Source organism: Onychostoma macrolepis, chromosome 05 (genome assembly GCF_012432095.1).
Source record: "Onychostoma macrolepis isolate SWU-2019 chromosome 05, ASM1243209v1, whole genome shotgun sequence".
In the NCBI taxonomy this organism is placed as follows: Eukaryota; Metazoa; Chordata; class Actinopteri; order Cypriniformes; family Cyprinidae; genus Onychostoma; species Onychostoma macrolepis.
The window spans coordinates 24,519,990-24,546,258 of NC_081159.1; the positions used below are offsets into that span (position 1 = coordinate 24,519,990).

The 26,269-nt window shown below is 38.2% G+C and overlaps 1 protein-coding gene across 3 annotated transcripts; it reads right to left on the reverse strand.

Moving 5' to 3' along the window:
• Positions 1 to 3: 3 nt before the first annotated feature.
• On the reverse strand, positions 4 to 25,872 carry LOC131540628 (transcriptional regulator ATRX-like). Of its 3 annotated transcripts, none has more exons than XM_058775686.1 (34): positions 25,692 to 25,872; positions 25,139 to 25,257; positions 25,006 to 25,049; positions 24,161 to 24,210; positions 23,953 to 24,074; positions 23,695 to 23,814; positions 22,700 to 22,809; positions 22,469 to 22,536; positions 21,369 to 21,864; positions 18,039 to 19,008; positions 17,803 to 17,866; positions 14,546 to 14,700; positions 14,127 to 14,291; positions 13,933 to 14,005; positions 13,726 to 13,798; positions 13,436 to 13,642; positions 12,902 to 13,034; positions 11,830 to 11,939; positions 10,690 to 10,833; positions 9,533 to 9,710; positions 7,797 to 7,934; positions 7,514 to 7,689; positions 7,311 to 7,428; positions 6,704 to 6,807; positions 6,023 to 6,108; positions 5,571 to 5,713; positions 5,334 to 5,475; positions 4,858 to 4,955; positions 4,668 to 4,776; positions 4,417 to 4,594; positions 2,035 to 2,127; positions 1,807 to 1,956; positions 794 to 850; positions 4 to 689 (listed from the first exon to the last, which is right to left on the reverse strand). In XM_058775686.1, the coding sequence occupies exons 1-34, from the start codon at positions 25,709 to 25,711 to the stop codon at positions 510 to 512; spliced, it is 5,193 nt and encodes a 1,730-aa protein (XP_058631669.1). In that variant the 5' UTR covers positions 25,712 to 25,872; the 3' UTR covers positions 4 to 509. The 3 variants fall into 3 exon arrangements, with proteins under 3 accessions (XP_058631669.1, XP_058631668.1, XP_058631667.1); XM_058775685.1 differs by having other exon boundaries at positions 5 to 686; positions 2,035 to 2,202; positions 25,692 to 25,871; XM_058775684.1 differs by having other exon boundaries at positions 5 to 689; positions 2,035 to 2,202; positions 25,692 to 25,871.
• Positions 25,873 to 26,269: the final 397 nt, after the last annotated feature.

Consider the following 26,269-nt stretch of genomic DNA (forward strand, 5'->3'; position numbering starts at 1 on the left):
TTTTTTTTTATTTCTTTATTTCTATTTTTTTAATTACAACAAAGCATTTAAACAGAGAAGTGTGCTCACATGTCAACAAAGATTGAGCTTTCGAATTTTAAACTTTACACTTTTTAATATTTAAACACAAAACGTATTAGCAACAACACTGGAAACAGTCTTTTTGTATACAGGCTACTGAACCCCCATTGTCTGTGTCCAAAAGCACAGACTTGTGCGTGCTGAGGACTTCTCTTCATACTCCTCCTGGTTTTGAGGTAGCTAAAAACGCAGAAGTTCTCAAACAATACAGTAAGGAATTGGTTTTGCTTTAAGGTTCAAATTTACGCAGTAGAAATTCTGACAACACATCAGTTGCTTTGAGGTCTCGAAACATATGACTAAACGTCATCTTGTGAGTCCATTCAGTGCTCTAATGTTAAAACTACATTCATATTGCCGATATTTACAGCAGCTTATTTATATCAGGCCCAACACAAACTATGTTTTCGGAGGAGAGGGGGATCAGGCTATGTGTTTTGTTTTGGAACTAAATAAACCACTTTGGGATTCCCCAGTTGAAATGCGATGTTGGAGTTATAAGTGATCCAAGCAACAGAAGGTTCAGCATTGCCTTGTTTCACGTGCAATGAAGTAGTTGAAGGAACACCCTTGGTTGTATAGGCGAAGTTTTGAGAAGCCAGAGGCTGCTGAGGATGAATGAGGGGAGAAACACATTGACTGTTAGCACTGCAGAATTCCTGGTTCATACACACACAGAATGCTAAACGTCAGGTCAGAGGTGAAATTTTACCTGTAGTGCCTGGTTGGCATTTCTGGGGATGAGTTCATTGGAGTTCTGTACAGAGGCCTGAAAGAGACGAGTCATGAATAGGCTGGGGTGCATAAGGCTACATGCAGAAATAAAAACATTTCCACAAAGCTGGAAGCACAGCAGCATCCAAAATGTCTTGGTATGCTGAAGAATTTAATATGTCCCTTCACTGGTAGTAAGGGCCTTAAACTATACCATTTTCCCTCCTCCATTAAACTTTACAGTTGGCACGATACAGTCAGGCAGGTAATATTCTCCTGGCATATATACAGTAATCAACATTTGAAGTGGATCAAAACATTTAATCAAAGTTGTCAAAACCTAAATGCATTCTTGTCTTAGGACAACTTTGATGAACTTTTTTGATCCACTTCAAATGTTGACTACTGAAATATAAATATATATAAAAAATATATATATATATATATATATATGTGTATGTGTATGTGTATGTGTGTGTGTGTGTGTGTGTATTGTGTATAAAAAAAATCTTGATCCTCTACCATTTTCACTATTTCTAGCTGGACTTTTTTTTAATTTAAAAAACAAACTGACCCTCTAGTGTTCTCTATATTCTTTCAACTTGTTTTCCTTGTATTTATTTAAAAAAAAAGACCCTCTAATACTAGAGTTCTCTATTTTTGGTTTCTTTTTCTTTATGAAATAAATAAATGCATAAATACATAAATGCATAAATAAATAAACATACATACATACATATATATATATATATATATATATATATATAGCTACAGCTACGTGTACTGCATTACACTAACCAAGACTTGTTACACATTATTACTCTTTTGTTGGTTTTGATGGCTTCTATTGTCCTCGTACGCAAGTCACTTTTAATAGTGTGCTAAATTACTAAATGTAAATAATATGTAAGTGGGTTTTAGGCTTCAGGTACCATGTTTGCGATGTGTACCACCTGAGGGCGCTCCATACCACAGTTTGAAAACCACCGATTTAAGATTTGCAGTGTGTACCTTCTTTTCTGCACGGTATTCATCCCAGGCTGCTCTACGCTCTTCCTCGCTCAGCTCCTCTTCCTCCCGGTGGTCTAACAATGAGTTGTGCTCATGATAACTTACTATGAGCTGCCCACAGCTCTGCAGCATCTGAGCCAACAGGTCATCCTGGAAGACAAACGCTTACGGTCATCTGTGTGTCTGTTTGCTGTCTGTTCCATAGCAGAGACATTTATGTGTGCTTACCACAGGCGTTTCTGTGTGTTTACTGGGCCGTAGGTCTGGCTGGAAGCGGTACAGCTCATTCAGCTGACTGTGTGTGAAGTGTCTCTGAATCTGCTGCTGATCCAGAACACGAGAGGACAGGGACTGTTTAGCAACTTGCCGCTCATAAATGTTCTGTTCCATGGTCCCCTACTCCCCCCCCACCAAAAAAATGCAGCATTAAAATTGTAACAAAATAGCTGCACATATATATGTTCTAACTACAAATATAAAGTATAAAATAATACTGGAAATATATAGTATATATTTAATATATATAAATGAAAACTTAAAAATAAAATAAATCCACTGAGAACATCATATATATTATATACATACACACACACACACGCATGCATGCATGCATGCATACAGTGCCGTGAAAATGTTTTTGCCCCCTTCCTGTTTGTAATTTTTTTTGCATATTTGTCACACTTAAAAGGTCCATATCATCAAACAAATTTTAATATTACACAAAGATAACCTGAGTACACAAAATGCAGTTTTTAAATAATGCTTTCATTTATTAAGGGAAAAAAGCTGTCCAAACCTGCCTGGCCCTACGGGAAAATATAATTGCCACCTAAATCTAATAACTGGATGTGAAGCCCTTAGCAGCAACAACTGCAATCAAGCGTTTGCGATAACTGGCAATGAGTCTTTCACATCGCTGTGGAGGAATTTTGGCCCACTCTTCTTTGCAGAATTGTTTTAATTCAGCCACATTGGAGGGTTTTCGAGCATGAATGGACTGTTGAAGGTCATGCCACAGCATTTCAATTGGATTTAAGTCCAGACTTTGACTTGGCCACTCCAAAACCTTAATTTTGTTTTTCTTGAGACATTCAGAGGTGGACTTGCTGCTGTGTTTGGAATCATTGTCCTGCTGCATAACCCAAGTACGCTTGAGGTTACAAACTGATGGCCAGACATTCTCCTTCAGGATTTTCTGATAGAGTGCAGAATTCAAGGTTCCATCAATTATGGCAAGTCATCCAGGTTCTGAAGCTGCAAAGCAGCCTCAGACCATCACACTAACACCACCATGTTTGACTGTTGGTATGATGTTCTTTTTATGAAATGCTGTGTTGGTTTTATGCCAGATGTAACGGGACACACACCTTCCAAAAAGTTCCCAAAAGTCTTGGGGATAATCAAGATATTTTTTGGCAAATGTGAGACGAGCCTTTGTGTTCTTTTTGGTCAGCAGTGGCTTTTGCCTTGGAACTCTCCCATGGATGCTGTTTTTGCCCAGTCTCTTTCTTATTGTTGAATCATGAACACTGACCTTGATTGAGGCAAGTGAGGCCTGCAGTTCTTTAGATGTTGTTCTGGGTTCTTTTATGACCTCCTGGATGAGTCGTCTTTGTGCTCTTGGAGTAATTTTGGTAGGCCGGCCACTCCTGAGAAGGTTCACCACTGTTCCAAGGTTTCTCCATTTGTGGATAATGGTTCAGACCGTGGTTCGCTGGAGTCCCAAAGCCTTTATAAGCTTTAAAGGCTTTATAACCCTTTCCAGACTGATACATGTCAACTATTTTGTTTCTCATCTGTTCTTGAATTTCTTTAGATGATGTGATGTGTTGCTCTTTAAACATGCTTCACTTTGTCAGTTCTATTTAAGTGATTTCTTGATTCAACAGTAATCAGGCCTGGGTTTGGCTAGTGAAATTTAACTCCTCTTTCTAAAATAATGTGGTTAATCACAGTTCTTTCATGATTTAACAGAAGGGGGCAATTAATTTTCCACATAGGGCCAGGTAGGTTTAGACAGCTTTTTTCCCTTAATAAATGAAATCATTTAAAAACCTCATTTTGTATTTACTTGCATTATCTTTGTGTAATATTAAAATTAGTTATTGACCTGTATCTTTCAAGTGTGACAAATACGCAAAAAGCTTTTCACGGCACTACACACACACACACACACACACACACACACACACATTAGATATATAGATATAGACAGATAGATATGGGTAGTTGACAAATAAAAATTGGACTGTGTCCTATGGTGTGACATAGCAAAATTGTAGAAAAAATTGTGGTCGTCGAGCCACCCAAAAAATCTTGAAAATTTCTAACATCTGTAATGTGTTTAGAAACAATTCTCAGAATTCTCTTTACATTAACTTTAACATACAAATAGCATGAGAAAAATGTATCTTCATTCTTAGTGTTACAAATAGCATGAGAGAGGTTTATCTTCAATGTTAAGAGTTTTTTTAATTTTATTTACTCTTTTATACATTTTTCTGTCACACCATAGGACACATTGATAAGTCAACTACCTAGATAGATAGATTTTTTTTTTTTTTACAAACTTCAAGCCCTCCCTACTATCTGTCATTTGTATGTGTATACCTGGGCCAGAAAACGGTACACATAAACGGTTTTTTTCTGCCCAAAGCGATAGACTCTGAAGATGCTCTGGATGTCATATGACGGATTCCAGCAAGCGTCAAACACCACGACCCGGTTTGCAGCGACCAGATTGATTCCCAGAGACCCTGCACGAGTGGAGATCAGAAACAACCTTCCTCTGAAACAGAAGAAACAGTCAGGACAGGAAATGCAGACAACTTAAATCTGATGTTGAATTTTTTTGAGTATACCTTATGTTTTTAGTGTTGTTAAACTCTTGAGCCCATCTCTTGCGAGCACAAGCACTGGTGTTGCCATCCAAACGATAATAATCTTTATTTTTAACCCACGCTTTTTCTCCTGACAATACACAAAACATCATTTACCATGGTAAATGAACAAAAGAAATTTCAAACAATCCCGTGTAAACTATTTACCTACCTTTGTATGGACAACATTTTTTCCCCTTGGTCTCATCTGCATATAGGAGGAAACTCTCAATAAGGTCCAGCGATATCAGAGACTGACTGAACACCAATCTGAAAAAAGTAAACCGCATTAAAAAAAAACTAAGTGTCACTATGAGCAATGAATTGACAAGCATATAATCTTCCCTGCCATTCAGAAGTTTGGGGTTGGAATGATTTTAAAAAAATGTTTTTGCTGATCAAGGCTGCATTTATTTGAACAAAAATACAGTAAAACATTAATATTGTGAAATATTATTACAATTTAAAACAACTTTTCTATTTGAGTATTTTAAAATGTAATTCATTCTTGTGATGGCAAAGTCTTTACTATCAGATTTTCATTAATTTAAAAGTATTAATTTTCTTTTGAACTGTGGTTATATGAATATAACAACCAACATAAAGCTTATAACAAGTGCTACTTCTATTCAAGAACGTGATCCTCACACTTTGTCCTCTAGTTCCTCTGCCCAGTGTAAAATCTCCAGTAGCAACTGCAATTTCCCAGAATGCTCCAGCACTTTGGCATCAACCGCTGATACAAACGGCAGATACCAGTTGGCAGACGGCCCGTTACCTACAACAAATCCTGAACAATAGACAAAGAGAGAGACACTAAGAATGAGACAGACAAAGAGAGGCAGATTAAAAGGAAACAGAGAGAGAGGGAGACTGTTTTCACACCAGCTTCCCCGCCAGAAATTTCCCCTGTGGCTGTGTTTGTGACATCTGGATTCTGTGGATTTTGATTGGCCCTGCTGACCAAGGAGACTGGATCAGTATTTCTCTCTCCATCACCCACTAAACCTGTGCTTGTTGCATCTCTCCTGTGACAGACAGATTTGAATTATAACCATCAGAGCAAACCTGGTCTCGCATGGAGGAGACTTAGACTCCTAGCAGATGTCTCATTGGTTCTACATAACTATTAAACATCAACTATGTTGTGATTGGCTGTGATTTGGCTCACATTTATCAATTGCTTCCAAAACAAAAGATTCTCTAATGTTTTACATTGTTTAGAAAGACTTTTGCCTCTTCAATTCAGAGTTACTCAAACTTTGATGACTGAACAGAAGCATAAGGCACATCGGTTGTACAGGAAATATTCAAATCTGATATAAAACACAGCGTACCTTTCAGAGTCATTCGGATTTACAGAATTGCTGGCCAAACCAGCACCCAGACCTTTGAAGACAGGAGCAGGCTCTTCCTCTTTCCCCTGCATAACACACAAAAATACAGTGACTGCTTTTCATATCATAAGTAATGGAGAAAAATCAGTGACCACTGATAAGGTGTTTGTAAAAATGAGGCATGATGCGTGTACATGTTTGGGGTTGGTAAAATTTTGCTCACCAAGGCAATCAAAATAGTTGCTGTAATTAGTAACTGAATGTATTAACAGATTAATTACTGAAATTCTGAATATACCAATTTAAAATAACCTTTTTTTAAACCAGTCTTTAGTGCCACATGCTCCTTCAGAAGTCATTCTAATCTGCTGATTTGGTACTCAAACATTTCTTTGCATCATCAATTTTGAAAACAGTTGTGCTGCTTAATATTTTTTGTGGGAACGATGAAACTTTTTTTTCTCAGGATTCTTTAATGCATTGAAAGTTCACAAGAACAACATTTGCTTGAAATAGAAATCTTTTGTAACATCATAAATGTCTTTACTATCCCTTTTGATCAATTTAATGTGTCCTTGCTGAACAAAGGTATTCATTTCTTTTTAAAAAAAAACAAAAAAAACACTCACTGACCCCAAACGTTTGAACAGTAGTGTTATCTGGATGAGTGTGTGTATGTACCTTATTCCTGCTCAGCTGAGCAAGTTTAAGACACCAGGGATGAGTCCATATCAAACTCAGAACATGAAGGTCCTGAAACAAACTGCTCACACCTGCTCCTTTCCCTAAAACAAAGACATTATTTGTGACTATGTTACCAATCCGTTGGCTCAGTGTGTGCCAGAGTTTGGTGGTATGAGAAAAATCTTAATATGATAATGGAAATTAATAAAAACATCTGATATGAGAACTATTTAGTAATTATTAACCATGTCAGTATCTAAGGGTATTTTTATGCAACACTGGATTAATATATCAGCCAATATAAGATATTTATTTGTGAATGCTCATTTCTCCCGTTTTTACATTCAGATTATCTTTGCCACCTTTTGAAGTTGACTGAAGGTTCATTTCTACAAAATATAACACTTTAAATCTCAAAATAAATATTTTTGTACATTTTAATGTTATTGCACATTATAATTATATGTCTTAATTTTCATTTGCAACATTTACAGTGATTTTATTTATTTTTTTAGAAATTTATTTATTTAGAAATGTTGCTTAACACATTTTTCTACTGGTGCAGTACTAGTTAAGCTCTAGCTTGTGCTTTTGAGACTCTGACCTGTGTAGTTCTGCAGATAGTGTGTGTATAACCGACACTGCAGATTCGTCATCCTGACTGACAGCACATACTCGTGCTTTGGCGGCAAACAGGACATCAAGACTGAGTAGTCCCGCCTCTGCAACACAAAAACAAAACATTCAGACTTTTTTTTTTTTTCACGGCCTTTAGCTGTATTCCATTTCTTTCTCTCTCTTCATCACCTGTATGAATCCTGACATCAACTGATGGAGTACATGCGATCTATTCTTCATCAGTCTGACATCAGCGGGGGTGGAGTCTGCGCACTGACCGTTCTGGATCGGATTAATAAAACGGTTCCGAAACTCCTTTAGAGAACCCAGCAGGTTCTCCTTAATGAAGTTCACCATGCAGTGATCTAGAACAATAAACATAAAAAATATAGTCAGACAAGCTCAAACAGATATAAAAAAAAAAATGAATAAGCAAGTCATTTTTCACAATATGGAGATGAAAGGCGATTACACTCAGTAAGGTTGTTTTGAAGTGGTGTTCCTGTCAATATGATTCTCCTACGTGTGCGTAGAGCTCGTATGGCTTTTGAGATGCTGGACTCTGCGTTCCTAAGGACATGACCCTCGTCACACACCACCAGATCAGGGCCTAACATATAAACACACCAAACAATGGTTTTAAAATAATAGTTGAAAAAATATACATATAGTGGGGCAAAAAAGTATTTAGTCAGCCACCAATTGTGCAAGTTCTCCCACTTAAAAAGATGAGAGAGGCCTGTAATTTTCATCATAGGTATACCTCAACTATGAGAGACAAAATGAGAAAAAAAATCCAGAAAATCACATTGTAGGATTTCTAAAGATTTTATTTGCAAATTATGGTGGAAAATAAGTATTTGGTCAATAACAAAATTTCATCTCAATACTTTGTTATATACACTTTGTTGGCAATGACAGAGGTCAAACGTTTTCTGTAAGTCTTCACAAGGTTTTCACACACTGTTGCTGGTATTTTGGCCCATTCCTCCATGCAGATCTCCTCTAGAGCAGTAATGTTTTGGGGCTGTCGCTGGGCAACACGGACTTTCAACTTTTCGATGGGGTTGAGATCTGGAGACTGGCTAGGCCACTCCAGGACCTTGAAATGCTTCTTACGAAGCCACTCCTTCGTTGCCCGGGCGGTGTGTTTGGGATCATTGTCATGTTGAAAGACCCAGCCACGTTTCATCTTCAATACCCTTGCTGATGGAAGGAGGTTTTCACTCAAAATCTCACGATACATGGCCTCATTCATTCTTTCGTTTACATGGATCAGTCGTCCTGGTCCCTTTGCAGAAAAACAGCCCCAAAGCATGATGTTTCCACCCCCATGCTTCACAGTAGGTATGGTGTTCTTTGGATGCAACTCAGCATTCTTTCTCCTCCGAACATGACAAGTTGAGTTTTTACCAAAAAGTTCTATTTTGGTTTCATCTGACCATATGACATTCTCCCAATCCTCTTCTGGATCATCCAAATGCTCTCTAGCAAACTTCAGACGGGCCGGACATGTACTGGCTTAAGCAGGGGGACACGTCTGGCACTGCAGGATTTGAGTCCCTGGCGGCGCAGTGTGTTACTGATGGTAGCCTTTGTTACTTTGGTCCCAGCTCTCTGCAGGTCATTCACTAGGTCCCCCCGTGTGGTTCTGGGATTTTTGTTCACAGTTCTTGTGATCATTTTGACCATTTTGATCATTGTGAGATCTTGCGTGGAGCCCCAGATCGAGGGAGATTATCAGTGGTCTTGTATGTCTTCCATTTTCTAATAATTGCTCCCACAGTTGATTTCTTCACACCAAGCTGCTTACCTATTGCAGATTCAGTCTTCCCAGCCTGGTGCAGGTCTACAATTTTGTTTCTGGTGTCCTTTGACAGCTCTTTGGTCTTGGCCATGGTGGAGTTTGGAGTTGGACTGTTTGAGGTTGTGGACAGGTGTCTTTTATACTGATAACGAGTTCAAACAGATGCCATTAATACAGGTAACGAGTGGAGGACAGAGGAGCCTCTTAAAGAAGTTACAGGTCTGTGAGAGCCAGAAATCTTTTTCTCATTTTGTCTCTCATAGTTGAGGTATACCTATGATGAAAATTACAGGCCTCTCTCATCTTTTTAAGTGGGAGAACTTGCACAATTGGTGGCTGACTAAATACTTTTTTGCCCCACTGTATCAGTTCTTGGTGATGGATTGCTCAGATGAATTTACCTGGATCCAGGAGCATTGAGCGGAAGGCTTCTTTGTGTTTGCTGTACTTTGCGCTATCTGTGTGTGTCAGTACACGAAAAACCTCATATCCCATGATCATCACACCACCATTCATAAACCAGTCATTCAAGAGCTCAACACGAACACCCACAGACTTCACCGTGGCCAGCTCTGCCACCTGTGTGAGAAACAAGACAGAAGAGATAATTGGAAAAATGATCAGAGATGCAGCTAAAAGTCCAGATTCAACATAATGACAAGAAAACTGAATGTTTGTTTGCATTATCTGGCATTTTTCAGCATGTTAATGATGTTTTTGCTGATATAAATATAAAAATTAAATAGCTATTCACCCAAAAATGTTAATAATGTCATTATCATGTCGTTTTATTTTTCAGCATTTTGTTTTCTTTTGTACAATAGAAAAAGATGACATCGCAGAATGTCTAGACGGTGATATTAAGCGTCCAAAAAAGCTCCATAAAAGTCCACTGGCTTTGCCTATTTGAAATTGTACCGAATGGTTATTTTAACCCTGGCTTAACACTGGGTTAACTTTCTATCTTGAAAGCTTTTACTGAAACAATACGATAGCTTTACAAGAGAAAAACCTAAAAGAAAAGATATTGACCATTTTCATTTTTGGGCGAGCTATTCTTTTAACCCACCAACATACAATAGACAAAACCGCACAGAGAAAGATTACATTTCTCTGACTCACTGACCACAGTAAGAAATTAGATTATTTTATTCAGAAAGAAAAAAAAATAATAATCTCAGTTTCCACAAAAATAAGCAGTACAAGCATTTTGAACATCGACAATACTAAGAAATGTTTCTTGAGCACCAAATCAGCATAGAAAAATGATTTCTGAAGGATCATGTGATCATGTGGAGTAATGATGCTGAAAATTCAGCTTTTCCACCACAGGAATAATTACACTTAAAATATATTTAAATAAAGTTATTTGAAACTGTAATAATATTTCACAACATTATTGTTTTGACTACATTTTGGATCAAATAAATGCAGCCTTGAGTATAACACAACTCAACCCCAAGTTTTTGAATGGTAGTGAATATCTGACATAAACATGACCTAGATCAAAACACTAACTAATGTCACCTGAGAAAGGAAGTGAGAGAATTCTACTGACCCACAGTATGTTGGGTCTTAAGCCCCTCTGCCACTGGTCAAACTCACTCCTCCAGTTCAGCACTGTGTTGAGAGGACAAACCACCAGAGCCCTTTTCAGTGGCAGCTCTTTACATAGCAGCACTGTGTGAAGGAACACAATGACCTGAAACACACACAATACACAGTTACACTTTCTGTGAAACCCACACTTTCTGATTTTGCGGAAAAAAGAAAGAAAGACAGGGTTCCCACACCTTGGTTAACTTCAAATTCAAGGACCTTTCAAGGACTTTCCAGGTCCAATACCATCAAATTCAAGGACTTAATGTGGGGACACAGTTCAAGTGAGAGCAAGGTTACATCATGTCACCTTGTAAGATACATTGTTACAGCTTTCATGTGTCAAACACAACTATGCAAAAAAGCTTTTTTTTTTTTGCATTTATTTTTGACCATATGACAGAAATCTGATATTCTATTTGTCGTATTTCTGTTTTGCATAAAACTGAATAATACTTTGTACATACTATACTATATTCTAAAATGATCTGATATTAACTTTTGCATGGATTTTATTGAAAAGAGCTTAGGCTCATGTAACCAGAAGTTTTAAGATATATGAATATGCTTAAGTTTTTCTTGCCTCATGGCTTTTCATTATTTTAACAAGCAAAGCAATACAACATTACATCCTTTGGATCTCTGGCAAGCCATTCTTTGTAATCTTCTTTGGTGAGCCAAATATCTTGAAACTTGCATTTTCCAGGCATCGCGTTTCAGCGGTTTCAGCCTATTTTTGCAATGTTTCACGGTGTCTCTGTGAAACGTTGAGGTACCATCTTAGTAGTTTCGTGTGCGTGTGAACGTCATGGCAACAAACAACACAAAGTACCTCACACAGGAAACACTTAACGTAATGCATAAATGTGCATAACTAACGTAAATCAAGCAAGCTATGCATATGCCACAAAGTGTTGGCGAAATAACACATTAGCGGACCGGAGGGAATAATATGGAATTTTCAAGGACCTGTATCTATGTTTGTTTATTTTCAAAAACTTTCCAGGGCCTTGAAAATTTTTAATCAGATTCACAAATTTTCAAGGATTTCAAGGACCCGTGGGAACCCTGGAAAGAGAATAGTCACACGCCCCAATACCTGTAAGGTCTTTCCCAGACCCATGCAGTGGGCCAGAATACAGCCAGAGCCTGGAGTCGTCTTCACATTCTGAACGGACTCACAGCAGCAGTCCCACATGAAGCGCACACCTAACAAAAACATTAACACGTACACTTACTGTACATACACACACTACACAAACCATCTCCACCACACGCTGTCGCTTTGTCACATCACTGACTTGCATTTCATAATGTTGCTTTATAAACGCATGAGAATATTAAAATCACCCATGCACTGATTGAGTTCTGCTATTAGACTGAATACATACTGGCTTAACTTCTCATGTCATGATTAAATGTTATGAGGCACATCCTCTGACAAGCCTTGAACAATACAATACCATTCTAAGAAATTCAACAAATTCCTTTATCCTGCAAGGATGCATTAAATTAATCAAAAGTGACAGTGAAAAAAAATAATAATTCTATCCATCCAAAAATAAATAAATAGATAAATGGTTTCCATAAAAATATTAAGCAGCTCAGCTGTTTTCAACATCGATGATAATAAAAATGTTTCTTGAGCAGCAAATTAGAATGATTTCTGCACTGCAAAAAATGCTTTTCTTACTTAGATTTTTTTGTCTTGTGTGCAGCCAAAATATCTAAAAAAATATCTAAAAATTTTCTAGACAAGTAAAAATTATTGTCTTTATATTACTTAGAAAATATTATTTTCTAAGAATATTTAACAACATTCCTACACAGGCCAGAAACCTGCATTGGTCCTTTTTGGTAAACACGCACCAGCTCTGCACCCAATATTGTCATATTGTCAGAAAGAGGTGACTTAATACATTTAAAAACCATAAAAGGTATAAATAAAAAACAATGAACATTATTTGACTCACAGCCCGCTGCAAATTGCACTGCAAATGCTAAATATTTTTTAAAACAATTACATCAAATATCAGTTTTGCACCCAATGCAGGACTCAGATTTAAGATGCCCCAACGGCTTCTGTCTCTTTATGTAATTCTGTACTAACTTGATAATGGTGAGATTAGATCTCTGTGGATAATTACACTCTAATACAAAATTTCTCTCACCCTCTTGCTGGTGTGGTTTGAGTTTGCTCAGAAAGTGCAAGTGCACTTGCAGCACAGGCTTGTGCGTTACATCATCTTGCTCGAGAACCAATGGTGTGAAACTATGAGCTGGTTTCTCAGACACCAAGATGACCTAAAGCAGGTGAGAGGGGGAAAAAAAAAAGATAGACAAAACTATTTTCCATTCAGGTTAAAATCATGTCATTAATAATTAACATTTAAAAAAAAAAAAATTGGATAGATCACCCAAAAAGGAAAATTCTGTCATTATTCATACACGTTAAAAAAACCTTCCTTCTTATGCGGAACACAAAAGATGATTTTTTTTTAAATTGAAGTTAACCATGGTGACCACTGACTTCCAGAGTATTGACAAAAAGAAAATCCCCTAAAACATATTTTGTGTTCCACTAAGAAAGTCACAGGTTTGGAATGACATGAGGAAAAGTAAATGATAGAATTTTAGGGTCTTGGTAAACCACATCGTTAATATTTACAAAACAGAACAGAATATGGCACCATGCAGTTCATCACCTCTGGGTCTGCATCTTCTCGTTCTCTCCTCTCATTTTCTAATCTCAGTTTTTCTCTCTCTGCTAATCTCCTCCTGCGCTCCTCCTCTTCTTTTAGAGCGCTCTGCGTCTCCTGGGCCAGCTGACCCACCTCCAGAAGCGGTCTGATCTGCCTCCGCCCTCGCGGGGTGCCCCTTAAATGCTCCTCAGTGGTTGGAGAGGCATCATTCTGCACAAAAAAAAAAACAACCTTAAATTGCTGACAAATCCACATTCACAGCGTCTATGATATTGAAGGGTGTACAAACGCACATCAGCAGTGCTGCTCCTGTCAGGTGTGCGTGGTGGACTCTGACAGTTCTCATTATGAGTGGGCGACTGGGACCTACAAAACAGATACAGTCTTAAATATATTTAGATTTATTAGTGGGTAGCAATTTTAAATTTGTTATTTTGTGAGTGTTTAATGCCCAGGGCAGATTGCGGTTGATGAGTAAACTGTGATGATATGAGTTTTACCCAATTTCCTCACACTCTGAATGGCTGAGTTCATCATACACGCCGCTCGATACACTCGTTTCATCACTACTCACTACGATAAAAACAAAACAGCACCATATCTGACTGAAGAATCACCACATAGGTACTATTATTTAGATGCATTCAATACATTCAACTAATGCACCTCGAGTCTTCAAAGACTTTTGACTCACCAACAACACATTCTAAATCTTGGCCTTCGCTTTCTCTTTTCTTAGGCTTCTTCACCTCTTGCTTTTGACTTTTTGCTTCAGGCTCTGATAAGGTAAGACCATGTCGCAGTAATCGGTGACGGTGCCGTGGCCCTGACTGCGACCCGCTGCAATCCGAGTCATTATCTGCAGAAAAACTGTTCTCATGTAACAATAAAACTATATGAATAAATCTAATTACATTTAACTGTTTAACTGATCTGCTGCAGATTGTTACTATTAAAAAATGACTTAGTGTTACAAAACAAAGTAACTTAAAACTACATATCAGTTTCAGAGGCTGGCTATGTTGTTATTCATCAGAAACAGCATATATCGAGTTACAGGATTTATAAGGTCTGTAATTCCCCATGGTACCAGTGGTGATGGCCATCGCTCACCTTCCTCTTCTGTTGTCTCTGATGTTCTGTCAATGTTCTTGCTCTTCTTCAGCTCTTCTCTCGTGCTCTCTGATTGCTCATCGGAGCTGGCGTCCAGCTCAGACGCTGAGGAGAGGTTAGCTCTGATCTGAGCCAGCAGAATCTTCTTTGCAATTCTTTATAGAGTAAGTGATGGGATGAGGCAGTAATGAGAGAATAGAGAGACAGATGAAGAGAAGAGGGATGAAGAGGAAAGAAAGAGGGACAAAATGTAAGGTGGGTGACAGATGGATCCAGATTAATTAAACAACGCATCTTTCTCCCACTGCTTTCACTATAATTTCTTAAAATTGCCCTCAAATAGTAGCAAAATAATTATTTTTGTTATGCTGAAACAACTCAGAAAAACATAAGTCTTTTCAGTTCTAAATTTAATATAACTGCTTATGTAAAATATAAGTTAACATAACAGGTTATTGGACAGTGTAAAAGATCCAATGGACTGTCAAGTGGTCAATTAAGTTTGCAAATTATTACCAAAAAAAACCTTATTACTGAGCGAAATGTAAACAGAAAGAAAAAAAAAAAACTATACACACAGTGAATATAAATATATATACACAAAATGCACAGAGGCTGTTGTGTCTGGGGTATAAACTTTTATTACAACTACCATTCTTATACAGATCTTACACAGTTATTTACATTCCCTCTTCTGAGATGCAAAATCATGCATGCTTCTTTTTGATGAAAATGATGTTTCTGCACAAAACATTTCAGTAAAACAATAACAATAATAAATACTTCCAAACAAAGAACATTAGCATGCAATAAATACTCAAGCTTTAGGATTTTTGAAATCCAATGAGCATGAGAGGATTCCACAAGACAGTAAAGAAAAGGACAACAAACAGAAAAGGACACTTTTAAAATATGGGTGAAAAATGGCAGGGGTTAATCTATGTTAATTAAGGTTAGGCAGGGTTCCCACTCTGTCCAAGACATTACTTTCCATTTCTTCAAGGCATTTTATGTGACCAACATCTCTAATATTTGAGAAATACATCTGTGGCCTGCTGTTTTTTCGCCACAGAAAATGAAGTTGACTTGTCCATTGTTTTTCAAAACCAATACATAAAAATACATTAAAAATATTGTGGTTATGGAGAAAAGTCAAGTCATTTTCTGTGGTGATCGCCTGCTGGCCCCAGCTTACGATTCTGCTGTTTAACCGAGAACATTATTTTAAAGCAAAGATGAAAAGAAATTACAGGTGATATGAGGTATTGTGGTTACTGGCACGGTTTTCTGAATGCACAGTTAATGTGAACTAGTCGTTCATTTGTGCTACCAGAGAAGCTACCGGAAAATTCAAACTGTCCACTCTAATAAGCTGGACAAGGTAACCAACCTATGGGAAGTAATACTAATAATGTTTTGCAATGTGTGTGTGACATCAACATCATTTGATAGAAATGCGTGGAATCTAAGCGGAGAACAGAAATGACAGTGAGTGTGCAGACTATGATGTGTTCCTGCTCATGACAATACACAGGCAAACGCAGATGATAAAATAAAACGATATGATTCTGCGACGTCATTCATGACAGAATACATGAGAACTGACCGCAGTTCCGAGTCCCAATCGGTCCAAGGATTTCTTCATTTTACAAAAACGTTGTCAATACGGCAAACCAGTTTGATTAAAAGCTTACAGTAAACACAATTTCCAGGACAGATGGGTACATTTCCCAAGACTTATCCATTACTGGAAAATCGCATTACAAAATTCAAGGTTTTCCAGGTTTTCCAGGATGCGTGGGAACCCTGTTAAGCTACAGAAAAAGAGACGAAACGGGGGGAAAAACACAGAGAACAAGAGAAAGAATAAATAAGTGTTTATTGCCTCTCGGTTAAGAACCATGCAAATAACACAGAAACCTCTCATGTGAGAGCGAAGACTACACTTTCTCCTCAAAACACAGTGCTTTTAACAACTGACTACACAAACGCTTACAGACATCACTACCACCTGCTACTGCCCCGTGAACATTCTAACACGAATCAAAGCCAGGTCCACCAAAGCAATCGCTGCTCATTAGCGTTTATTCAGCCTTTTAACCATTTTTATTGATATAAATATTTAGGGGGGAAAAGTCAGACTTAAATGTACACTGCGTGAGCGTGCACCATTACTCAGTGTGTCAGAGCGCATGCACCAACTGCTGGGCCATGGCTCCGATCTAAGCTACCGTTTTGAAGCACCAACTCAAAAACATCTACATGTAGAGCCAAGTTTCCCTGTCCTTCACATTTCCAATACTTAACATCCATCGCCTTCTGCTAAACGGGATGAACTTTTGACCTTCTCGCCAATTCACAAGGACATATATGCTGTGCAAAAGATGTGAAAATGAAATACTTAAGTAACTAGGTGCAAAAATGTTAATGCATTTTTAGACCAATACAAATGCATCTTCAGCTTAAGCACCTTTTTAAGAATTAATCTCCTGAAAAAGAACAAACAGCTGCATTCAACACAAACGCTAATACTGTACTACTGCAATCTAAGACACGTTTGTTCACTTGAATTCCACCAATAATGACATTTCACTGCCAATGACAAAAGTATTATGTGAAACTACTGTAACACCTACCGTTAGCAAACCACACAGCCTTTGTTCTGACTGACCGAAAACATTACAGCATGAGAACCCGGAAGCTGAGCCCTAAAACACAAACACACAAGAAGTTGTCTGTCTTTCTGAACACAGGATCCATCAGATCCGAGCAAAGAGGTTTAGACTCGTTCTACTCTCTTAAAAGCTTTATTAGCAGCACAGACAGTAAAGAGGAAGAGTGTGGCTAGCAGAAATACTGCCAAAAACATGCAATGGTCTGTCAGTGAAGTGGAATTCAAACACAGGAGCTTCTCCAGAGTTGATTCACTGATTTCCATTAGACAGTGAGGTCTCAGAGCTTCACCACTGATGGGCGGTGTGTGCCTACGGTTACAGATTCTCTCTACTGCGCGTGGAAGAAACTGTGGGGAAATAAAAATCGGACAGTGTTGATCGAGCAAAAAAAGCGTGTTTGAGTGAGACATGTTCAAAAGCACTGTCTAGCGGCGGTGCGTGTGAATGTACGGGATGCTTGCGTGCTTTTAAACGAGGTTTGGATCAAAGCTCTCGCTGTAGTGAGTTTCGGACAGCTGGAGTCCAGTGGAGAAGGCCTGTGATGGGAAAGTGTGTGTGGCCCTGATGTAGACAGAATCGTACCTATTTTCTAAATCATCGTCCTCCACAGACAAAGACGGACCTGGCTGGATGTCCATCTCATCACCTAGAAACAGATGGAGAAAACAAATGATTAAAATTTAAAAAACAACACCCGTTATGCTTCTGAAATATGAAAGACATCGCACATTACACATTTTTACATAGTAATAATGTTCTACTGGTTTTACTATATGAAGAGAATAATGGTCAGTGTCGACTTTTTGCACCAAACTCACCGGAAGACTGCTGGAAATTTCCAGAGCCCAGCAATGTGACATCCTCTGTCAGCGGCTTGATCCGCTGATCGTCAGAGTCGCTGCTCGGCCCACTCTCCAGTTCCTGTCCTCCCACCTCACTTGACGAACTCCCGCTCTGTCCCGTCACCCTGGCAACTTTGCGAGACCTTCCCCTGGTCATTCTGCTCGCTGACCCCTGGTCCTGGGAGCCCCTCCTTGAAGACGTAGAGGAGGACGATGAGGACGATGAGGACCTCTCTTTGAGATTCCGCTTACGAGAGCCTCTGTCCGGAGGTGTCGTTTTTACCAGTCCAAAGAGACACTGCTTTCTGACTTGCTGGTTTACCTCGTCCCCATCCCCGTCCCCGTCCCAGCTGCTACCTACCAAACCCTCTTCCTCGCTGTTTGCCATGGCAGCGGCAGTCTGGAGCAGCACTTCAGGCACCTCGTCAGAATCAGAGTCATCCTCAGCTGAACCGGCATGCTCAGCTGTGGTGCTCGGGTTCGTCCGCCGACGACGTGGTGTGGTTTTCACACGTGGAGAACGTTTATTCTCCTCTGATAAAGACACATTTTTGGGGTCAGCTTGGTCCTCTTCCTCCTCCTCTTCATCTTCTTCCTCCTCCTCTTCCTCGTCATTAACAACACAATAATTTTCCACATCTTCTCTCTCGGTAATTTCCTCCATTTCCATCCCCTTCTCCATCTCCACCATTGTCTCTCTTTCTTCCAGTGCTCCATCTGTCACCTCACTGTTTATCGCTTGTCTCTCAGGTGATGGATGAATGGAAAGACACGTTCTGCTGATGGGTTGTGGGCTGACCGGTACAGGAGTGAGTTGAACCACCAGCTTTTTAGTGAGTCCTGGGCTCTGTGATGACAGTCCTTTTTTTTTTCTGGCCCTCCCTTTTGGCTTATGTGTTTCTCGGCAGCCACGTTTGGACCCAGTCAGCTCATGGTCCAGGGCTTCCTGCAATGGCGAATTAGACAATGCTGTAATACATTCATACGAACAAACTGTAAAAAAAAAAAAAGTGTCTCAGTTTCCACAACAATATTTAGCAGTACAATGGTTTTCAACTGGGATAAGAAATGTTTTCCAAGCACCATATGATTTCTGAAGGATCATGCGACACAGAAGACTGAAGTAATGACTGCTGATAATTTAGCTTTGCCATCAAAAGGAATAAATATTTAAATTAGTTATTTTTAAAATTAACAATATTTCACAATATTGTTTTCACCATATTTTTCATCAAATAACTGCAACCTTGGTTTAAGAGATTTCTTGTAAAAAATATTGTTATAATCATTATATATAAAAAAAAAAAAAATATATATATATTAATTATATTGAATATTTGATTATTATATTAGATATTTCATTGTGCATGCTCATTTTCCTACTTAATAGGTTGTTTGCACATGACGTCATTGCTGTGGCGCGAAATGCAGCTGGAGGGCAGGAAGTGATTTTTCTCCATAGGAATCAGTAGCAGGAACTCAAGATGCCTGTGTTTTGCGTTGTTTATGGATGCTCAAATTGGTCAAACCATGAAAACACAAGGAGATTTTATCGTATATGAAAATGTGTTGTTCATAAGGGTGAAGGAAGTCAAGAAACTGACTGAAAAACACAGGAAAACTGGCTTGTAAACCTACGACTGCGGTCGGGAGGAGTGAGTCGGATAATGCTTGTGTGTGCAAATGGTTAATATAAGATATAATAATATATTAAGATATTAATACAGATATAAACAGATAATCCAGGGCTGCCAACTCTCAGGCATTCAGAGTGAGACAGTCAGAATTCACTCAATACTAAACGCCACACGTAGACACGATGTAAAAAAATTTTTTTTTTTTAAATAGATATTATTTGTAGTTCAGAGACCTTCACTGATTATAACGGAACATTGTGAGATTGCAATAAATTAAAGTGAGTGACAGCTTTTTAGTGATTATATAGAAGCGCTATTTACTCACTTTCTAGGCTATAAACAATTCAGAATTTGAATAAAAGTTTGCTTTACGTGCTGCTAGGACCAACGTACACAAACCCTGTATGCAGCAAAGTGTCAGGAGTGACTGAAAAAGAGAACGGATGAGATGGAGGAAAGTCCGTACTGTACTGGTTTAGGCGCTATAACAAGAGAAAGGTATAAACAGAAAAACACAACATGTTACGTGATCCTTATGTTATAAAGAGCGATTTTTAAACTAAATTGAAATACTTGAATGCCATTGAGGCGGTGGATATAGGCTAAGCAACTTACCCTGATTGCAAACAAGCTATTTCCAAAGTGTATCCCGTATTTATATGAGGGATGTGGGATATGTCACTGCTGAAACTTTGCTGTATGTACAGGATTGTGTGGCTGTTGGTCCTGTTAGCAGCACGTAAAACAACTTTTATTTAAATTCTGAATTGATTATAGCCTAGAAAGAGAGCAAATAGTGCTTCCATGTAATCATTAAAAAACTATAACACTTCAATTTATCGCAATCTCACCGTTCCTTTATAATTAATGAAGCTCTATGAACTGCAAATAATATCTTATTTACATCGTGTCTACATGTGGCGTTTAACATAACATTGAGTGAATTCTGACTGTGTCACCTTGTATCTATTTATATATGTCTTTATTAATATCTTAATGTATTATTATATCTTATATTAACCATTTGCACACACGAGCATTAACCGACTAACTCCTCCCAACCGCAGTCGCAGGTTTACAAGCCAGTTTTCCTGCGTTTTTCAGTGAATTTCTTGACTTCCCTCACCCTTATGAACAACACATTTTCGTACACGATAAAAGCTTCTTGTGTTTTCTCGGTTTGACCATTTTGAGCATCCATAAACAACACAAAACACAGGCATTTTGAGTTTCTGCTACTGATTCCTATGGAGAAAAATCACTTCCTGCCCTCCAGCTGCATTTCGCGCGTCATCAAAATCACACGATTGCAAACAACCTATTACCTAAGCTCAGTTGAAGTTCATTTTTAAACACTAACAATTTTAATTAACACTTTTAAATGTAATCTGTATTAAATCTCAAAGTGAATATCTGTTTATCATACTATACATTATAATGTTAAGATGCCTAAACTTATTTTTACTAACATTTAAAATGATTATTTTTAGTTTGCGTTTTTTAAATTTTTTTATTTATTAAAACTAAATTAGATTTTTTTTGTCAACAGTCTTAATGAAACAGATTACCAGCTTATTGGTGCATCCATAATTAAAATTTAATGGTTAGTTAAAGCACCCATCATTCTTATAGCTTAACTGGTAAAAGCGTGGTTTAAGGCTGGAATTACCTGTAATGCACTGTTGGCGGATTGCAGATCATCCAGCACAGCGCGGAACATCCTTAGCTGCCCAATTCTCTCTTCTTTGTTTCCTTCCTGCTCTCTTTCGCTTTGAACAACTGCCTGGAAGGAATGGCTCAGAGATGTGGTAACATCTACAAACCGCTGCATTCGCTGGTAAAGGCCTGCAGAGGGCACTGGGCCGCCTCCTGGCCCCATGAGATAGGCCGCACCACGACCACCCTTATTAGCCCTGCCCCGGACCGAGTTTGGCTCAGTACGGGAGGCTCGCTTCTGAGCCTGCTCCAGGTTCTCTAGAACCGCATCACAGGCCAAAACCAGCTCCACCAATGGCTCGGGACTGCACACATAACAGTACCACTTTCTCTCCTCCTCCAGGATGGTGGACAGCTCCTTCCTCCCCAGGTTACGCAGAACACATTTCTTACAGAAGGCATTACTGCAGTAATCACAGCCAATCAGGCTGCCTCCTTCTGCACACCACCTGAATGAACAGGGAATTAGAGCAATTATTATATATAATTAATATATAATCTGCTCATTTCAAAGTTTTCAGCAGTGAATCTCTTGAAAACTGTTGAGAAATGCATTTCACCCAAAACTAAAAAGGAAAAAATATTTAGCAAACATAAATGTTAAAAATCACCTTTTTTTCCATGGTGTTTTAATGATGACATTAGATTTAATTTGTAAAGCATATTTGTTTAAAAAACGATCGACCAAGTATACATACTGGATTTAATTTATGTTGTCTAAGAAGAAAATGATATCACAATATATAAATCTGTAACTTTATAAATCAAACATTTCTTTGTGATATTCACCTGCACACATTAGTTTGGTCATGGCACATGTTAATAAGATCCATTTATATTATATTTTTAATCAGCTACATAAAATTCTCTCTAGATAAAAGCAGCTGAACTTTTTGACAAAATACTCTTTCAAATACATCCAATGTATGCCATGAACACCATTTATACATTAACCACACTCACTCCATTTAAATACATACAAAACACATACCTATATACACACACAAAAAACAAAACACTGCTAGGCTCCCCTTAATCACCCCATCCATGTACCTGCATTGCTCGTCCATCCCCTCTGAATCTTTACTGATGTCATCGCTCATATAATACTTAAAACAATTCTGCAAGAAAGCAAACAGATCCATATAAAACTCTGCAGAAGGATTAACTACTTGCCACTCAAACAAGCAATTTACCACAGAAAAAAACCCCTCTCCTTATTGGTTTTATCTACTTTACATTTTACATACACACACATTAATTCATAGTCTCTCATATACATACCTTGCAGATGAGGACATTGAGCATAGGGTGCCTGTAGACTGAGTCACGTTGGAAATGATTCACCTGCTGACCACACGCTGTGCAGTTCACCCTCTCAATCTCATATCCTCCTAACACACATAGCACAAATGAGTTCCCCTATACCCAGACACACACAGCTCATTTCATATAGTTCAGCTGCAACATGACGGTTACACACTGGAGAGCCACAGAGAACTTTCTATGTGAGAAAAAAATTATTCTGCATAAGTTTGCGTGACAAGGTTTCAAGGTTGGCTGATAAGCCTTTTCTGGACACTGGATGCTTGGTTTCATTCTTGCCACAAACTTTTAAGATTGGGTGCTTGGGAACATCTCAGACAGGACTTGAGGTGGCCATTAGTTTTTTTTTCCTGGGAACACTTATAATTAAAAGCATCACCAAAAGTTTGGAAATTCTAATAAAAAAAAAATAAAAAAAAAGAGAAAAAAAAAAAAGCATTTTAGGGGTATGCGATTAAACCAAAATCTTATTTAAAAATACACCTAGTATTATTTCACAATACCCCTATATAAAATCAAAATTTTAATTTATTAAACCCGTGTTCATGTAAAATAATATGGTTTTGTTTGATTAACAGACACAGAGCAGCAGGTCCCTTTAAGACTTGATAAATGGATCTCATGTTAGAACTGTTTGTGCTCACTTAAGACACAACAGACTATGTTTATGTGGATTCTTGCCAAATCAGACATTATGCTCAGACATATGCTGTCTGAGAGAGGCTTTCTGTGCATGTTTCAGATGTTTGTCAGATTTATTACACTTACAAACTAATAAAACACACCCACACTTTATTTTCCTCATTCATTCTAACGTGTCAATAACTTTAAGCAGTCTTGCACTAAATATACGTACAACAATATGGCAAAATTGCTATCAATACACACTTTATATCATGGCAACAATATATCATATCAAACAGCTCTAATGAAAGCTTATGCTTATCTCTTACCTCTGCGTCTGTCACCACTGTCTCTGTGCTGCTTGTAAACACGTCTACTGCGGAATTCTGGACCACGGAAATCATCACGAGTTTCATTACCCACCGGCTCCGGCAGCACAAACACTGTTCCTGTGTCAGATAATAATGGTTCAAAAACAGTTTGTAGTCTCTTAATGTATTCAATAACAGAAAGGATAACATAAAAACTTTATGATATGGGCATGATCATCTGAATCAGCCAAATGAATGAGAGAATAGTAGTGGCACCTTTTGGCAGTACGTTGGTGTCTGGGTCGCTGGAGGGCACAGACATTACATCTTCTGCTCCACTCTCAGACGAAGCGTCCGACTCGTTCATCCCGCTGTGTTTGGTAACAACAGCCGGTTTCCTGTAAAATTAACGATTTACAAATAAGTTCACTCTGACAGAGCACAAAGGATTTCCAGATGCATCTCATCATTATTTAAGTCAAACCTTCTCGAACGAGATGACGACAGCATTCCCACTTCTGAGGGGCCACTGGACTGAAAAGAAAAGAAAGTATTGTAAACAAACAAATCTCTAGAAATCTGATGAATAAAAAATAATAATTTCAGCCATATAGAATGACAATTCAGTTGAAACTTCTAAATCTATGCAACAAAGTGTCGCAGGAACGAGTTCTACAATCCAATTTTGAACTTCCAGTTCCATCGTCCCAAATGAAGTGTTTTTTATCAATTTTAGTTAAATGCTACAAATAATGTCTGTGGTTAACATAAGCATATTTCAAAATATTTTCATGTTATTCTATGACATTAGAAATACCCCACTTGTTATTTATATAGAGTTTACATGTCTTGAAAAAGACGGCTGCTAAATGGGACTACATAAGTTGTCAGGTACATTAAATGCCATCACACCGAACAGGAATACAATCTACTCACTAGTCAGCTTTTACAGCCTCACTGTGTTTATACTCACATTCTTGCAAACTATTTTCAGCTTTCCAAACTCTCCAACTCGTAAATTAAATAAATACTGAAAGAGTTGTCAGAAAGTTAATGGTGGCCACGTTTAAGTCATGTGACTTTAAAAAAAATTTTTTTTACTTCTGCCATTTACATTTATGCTTCAAAATTTATAAAGGTTGTGTTCCTCAGTGAAGATTATTTTGATAAGCAAAAGATTTCGTTGGTCACAGAGCTTATTTTCTGCAATTATTCAGAACCCAGTGGAAACATCTTATTGGCTTTTGGTCGAAGGAACCAGGGTGATGCTAACTTCTGGGTTGGACAACAAAAATGTGTCATTTCTGCCACGCACTAAATAATCTCTACCTGGGCGCAAGCCTGCTGCTCCAAGTATTCTTTGGCCGTGGTTCCTGTAAATGAGAAGTGACATAAATTTCACTATAACTGCTCCATTAATGAGCTTATTTTTGGACTAATTTCTCTTCCACGCTGTACTCACCATTCCAGTGTCCAGGTAAAGTAGCTTCAGTCTTGTCTTCCGTGGCTGCTGCCATGTACTCATGAAGCTTCCCGATCAGCTCACCTAGCTTACTGCCTCCACTGGCCACCGGCCCAGGTCTGCAAAGACAAGACACAGCTGATCTCTATGGTAACTGCCTCCCACTGTAATCTCTCATAATGCATTAAAAATACTGAAAAACCTTTATAACCTCGCAAAACCAAACTATATACAAGCACAGGTGGTTCCTATAGAAAGAAGCACACTCAAGCTTCAGTCTGACAGGAATGTGAGGCTTATATTTATCATGAATGAAACCGGGTTCAGAAATCTTTTCTTCAGTTCAGCACCGACTCTTTGTTCGGCTGATGCTGATAAAGTCATAAACTGTTAAGTTAAAACACAAAACCTAACATTACTTTAGAAACGAATGATTAAGCATGGATTTAATTCAAACAGCGACTGGATTTAAAAGATTTATTGTCGAGAAATATTAACAAACACAACAGCTTGTACGTTAGTAAGGGAAAAGAAAGAAAACAGGGCGCCTTACCTGAGCACTTCGGCGGACATCGCTTCCTCGCCCGCGGCGCTTCAACACACCTCCAAACTTTTAGCACAACCAACAGCAGCGACGGCTTTCGTATGTCGACTTTAAACTCATATTTGGCAAACCGCAAAAATTCAACCAGTTTCACCCGCCATCTTCCCAGTGGAACTTGCGCCAGACAGCTTAAAATGGCGCACCGGAAACTGCGTCCTGACAGTGACTGACGTAAAACGAACGTAAGACTTCATCGGATTCCGTCATAACTGCAGAGACGACTGCTGCTAGGTAACATTTCAGCTTTATTTGAGCAAGGAGGTGCATCACAGTAATTATAAAGAATATGCATTTTGTTATTTTTCTGTATATTATTGTGTACATGCGAAAAGCGAATATTATGAACCCAACATGTTACAAGGACAGTTTATCAATACATATTTTTACTTATCAACAGCATTTGTCTTGGGTAAGGACGCCATATTTAATTTTTCACAAAAGAAAACAAGGCTCTGGGGGTAGATGTGCAATACAGTTATTAATAAATAGTCTCCACAAATAGGCTAACTAACAGACAATTTGAAACA

Bases quoted from the DNA above. Each gene is read 5' to 3' on its own strand.
- LOC131540628 (XM_058775684.1), bottom strand. From the start codon at position 25,711: ATGTCCGCCGAAGTGCTCAG. The intron at 14,006-14,126 runs GTGAGTCAAAAG...TTTTTATCGTAG, and splicing joins AGATTTAGAATGTGTTGTTG to TGAGTAGTGATGAAACGAGT. The intron at 1,957-2,034 runs GTAAGCACACAT...TTTGTCTTCCAG, and splicing joins AACACACAGAAACGCCTGTG to GATGACCTGTTGGCTCAGAT.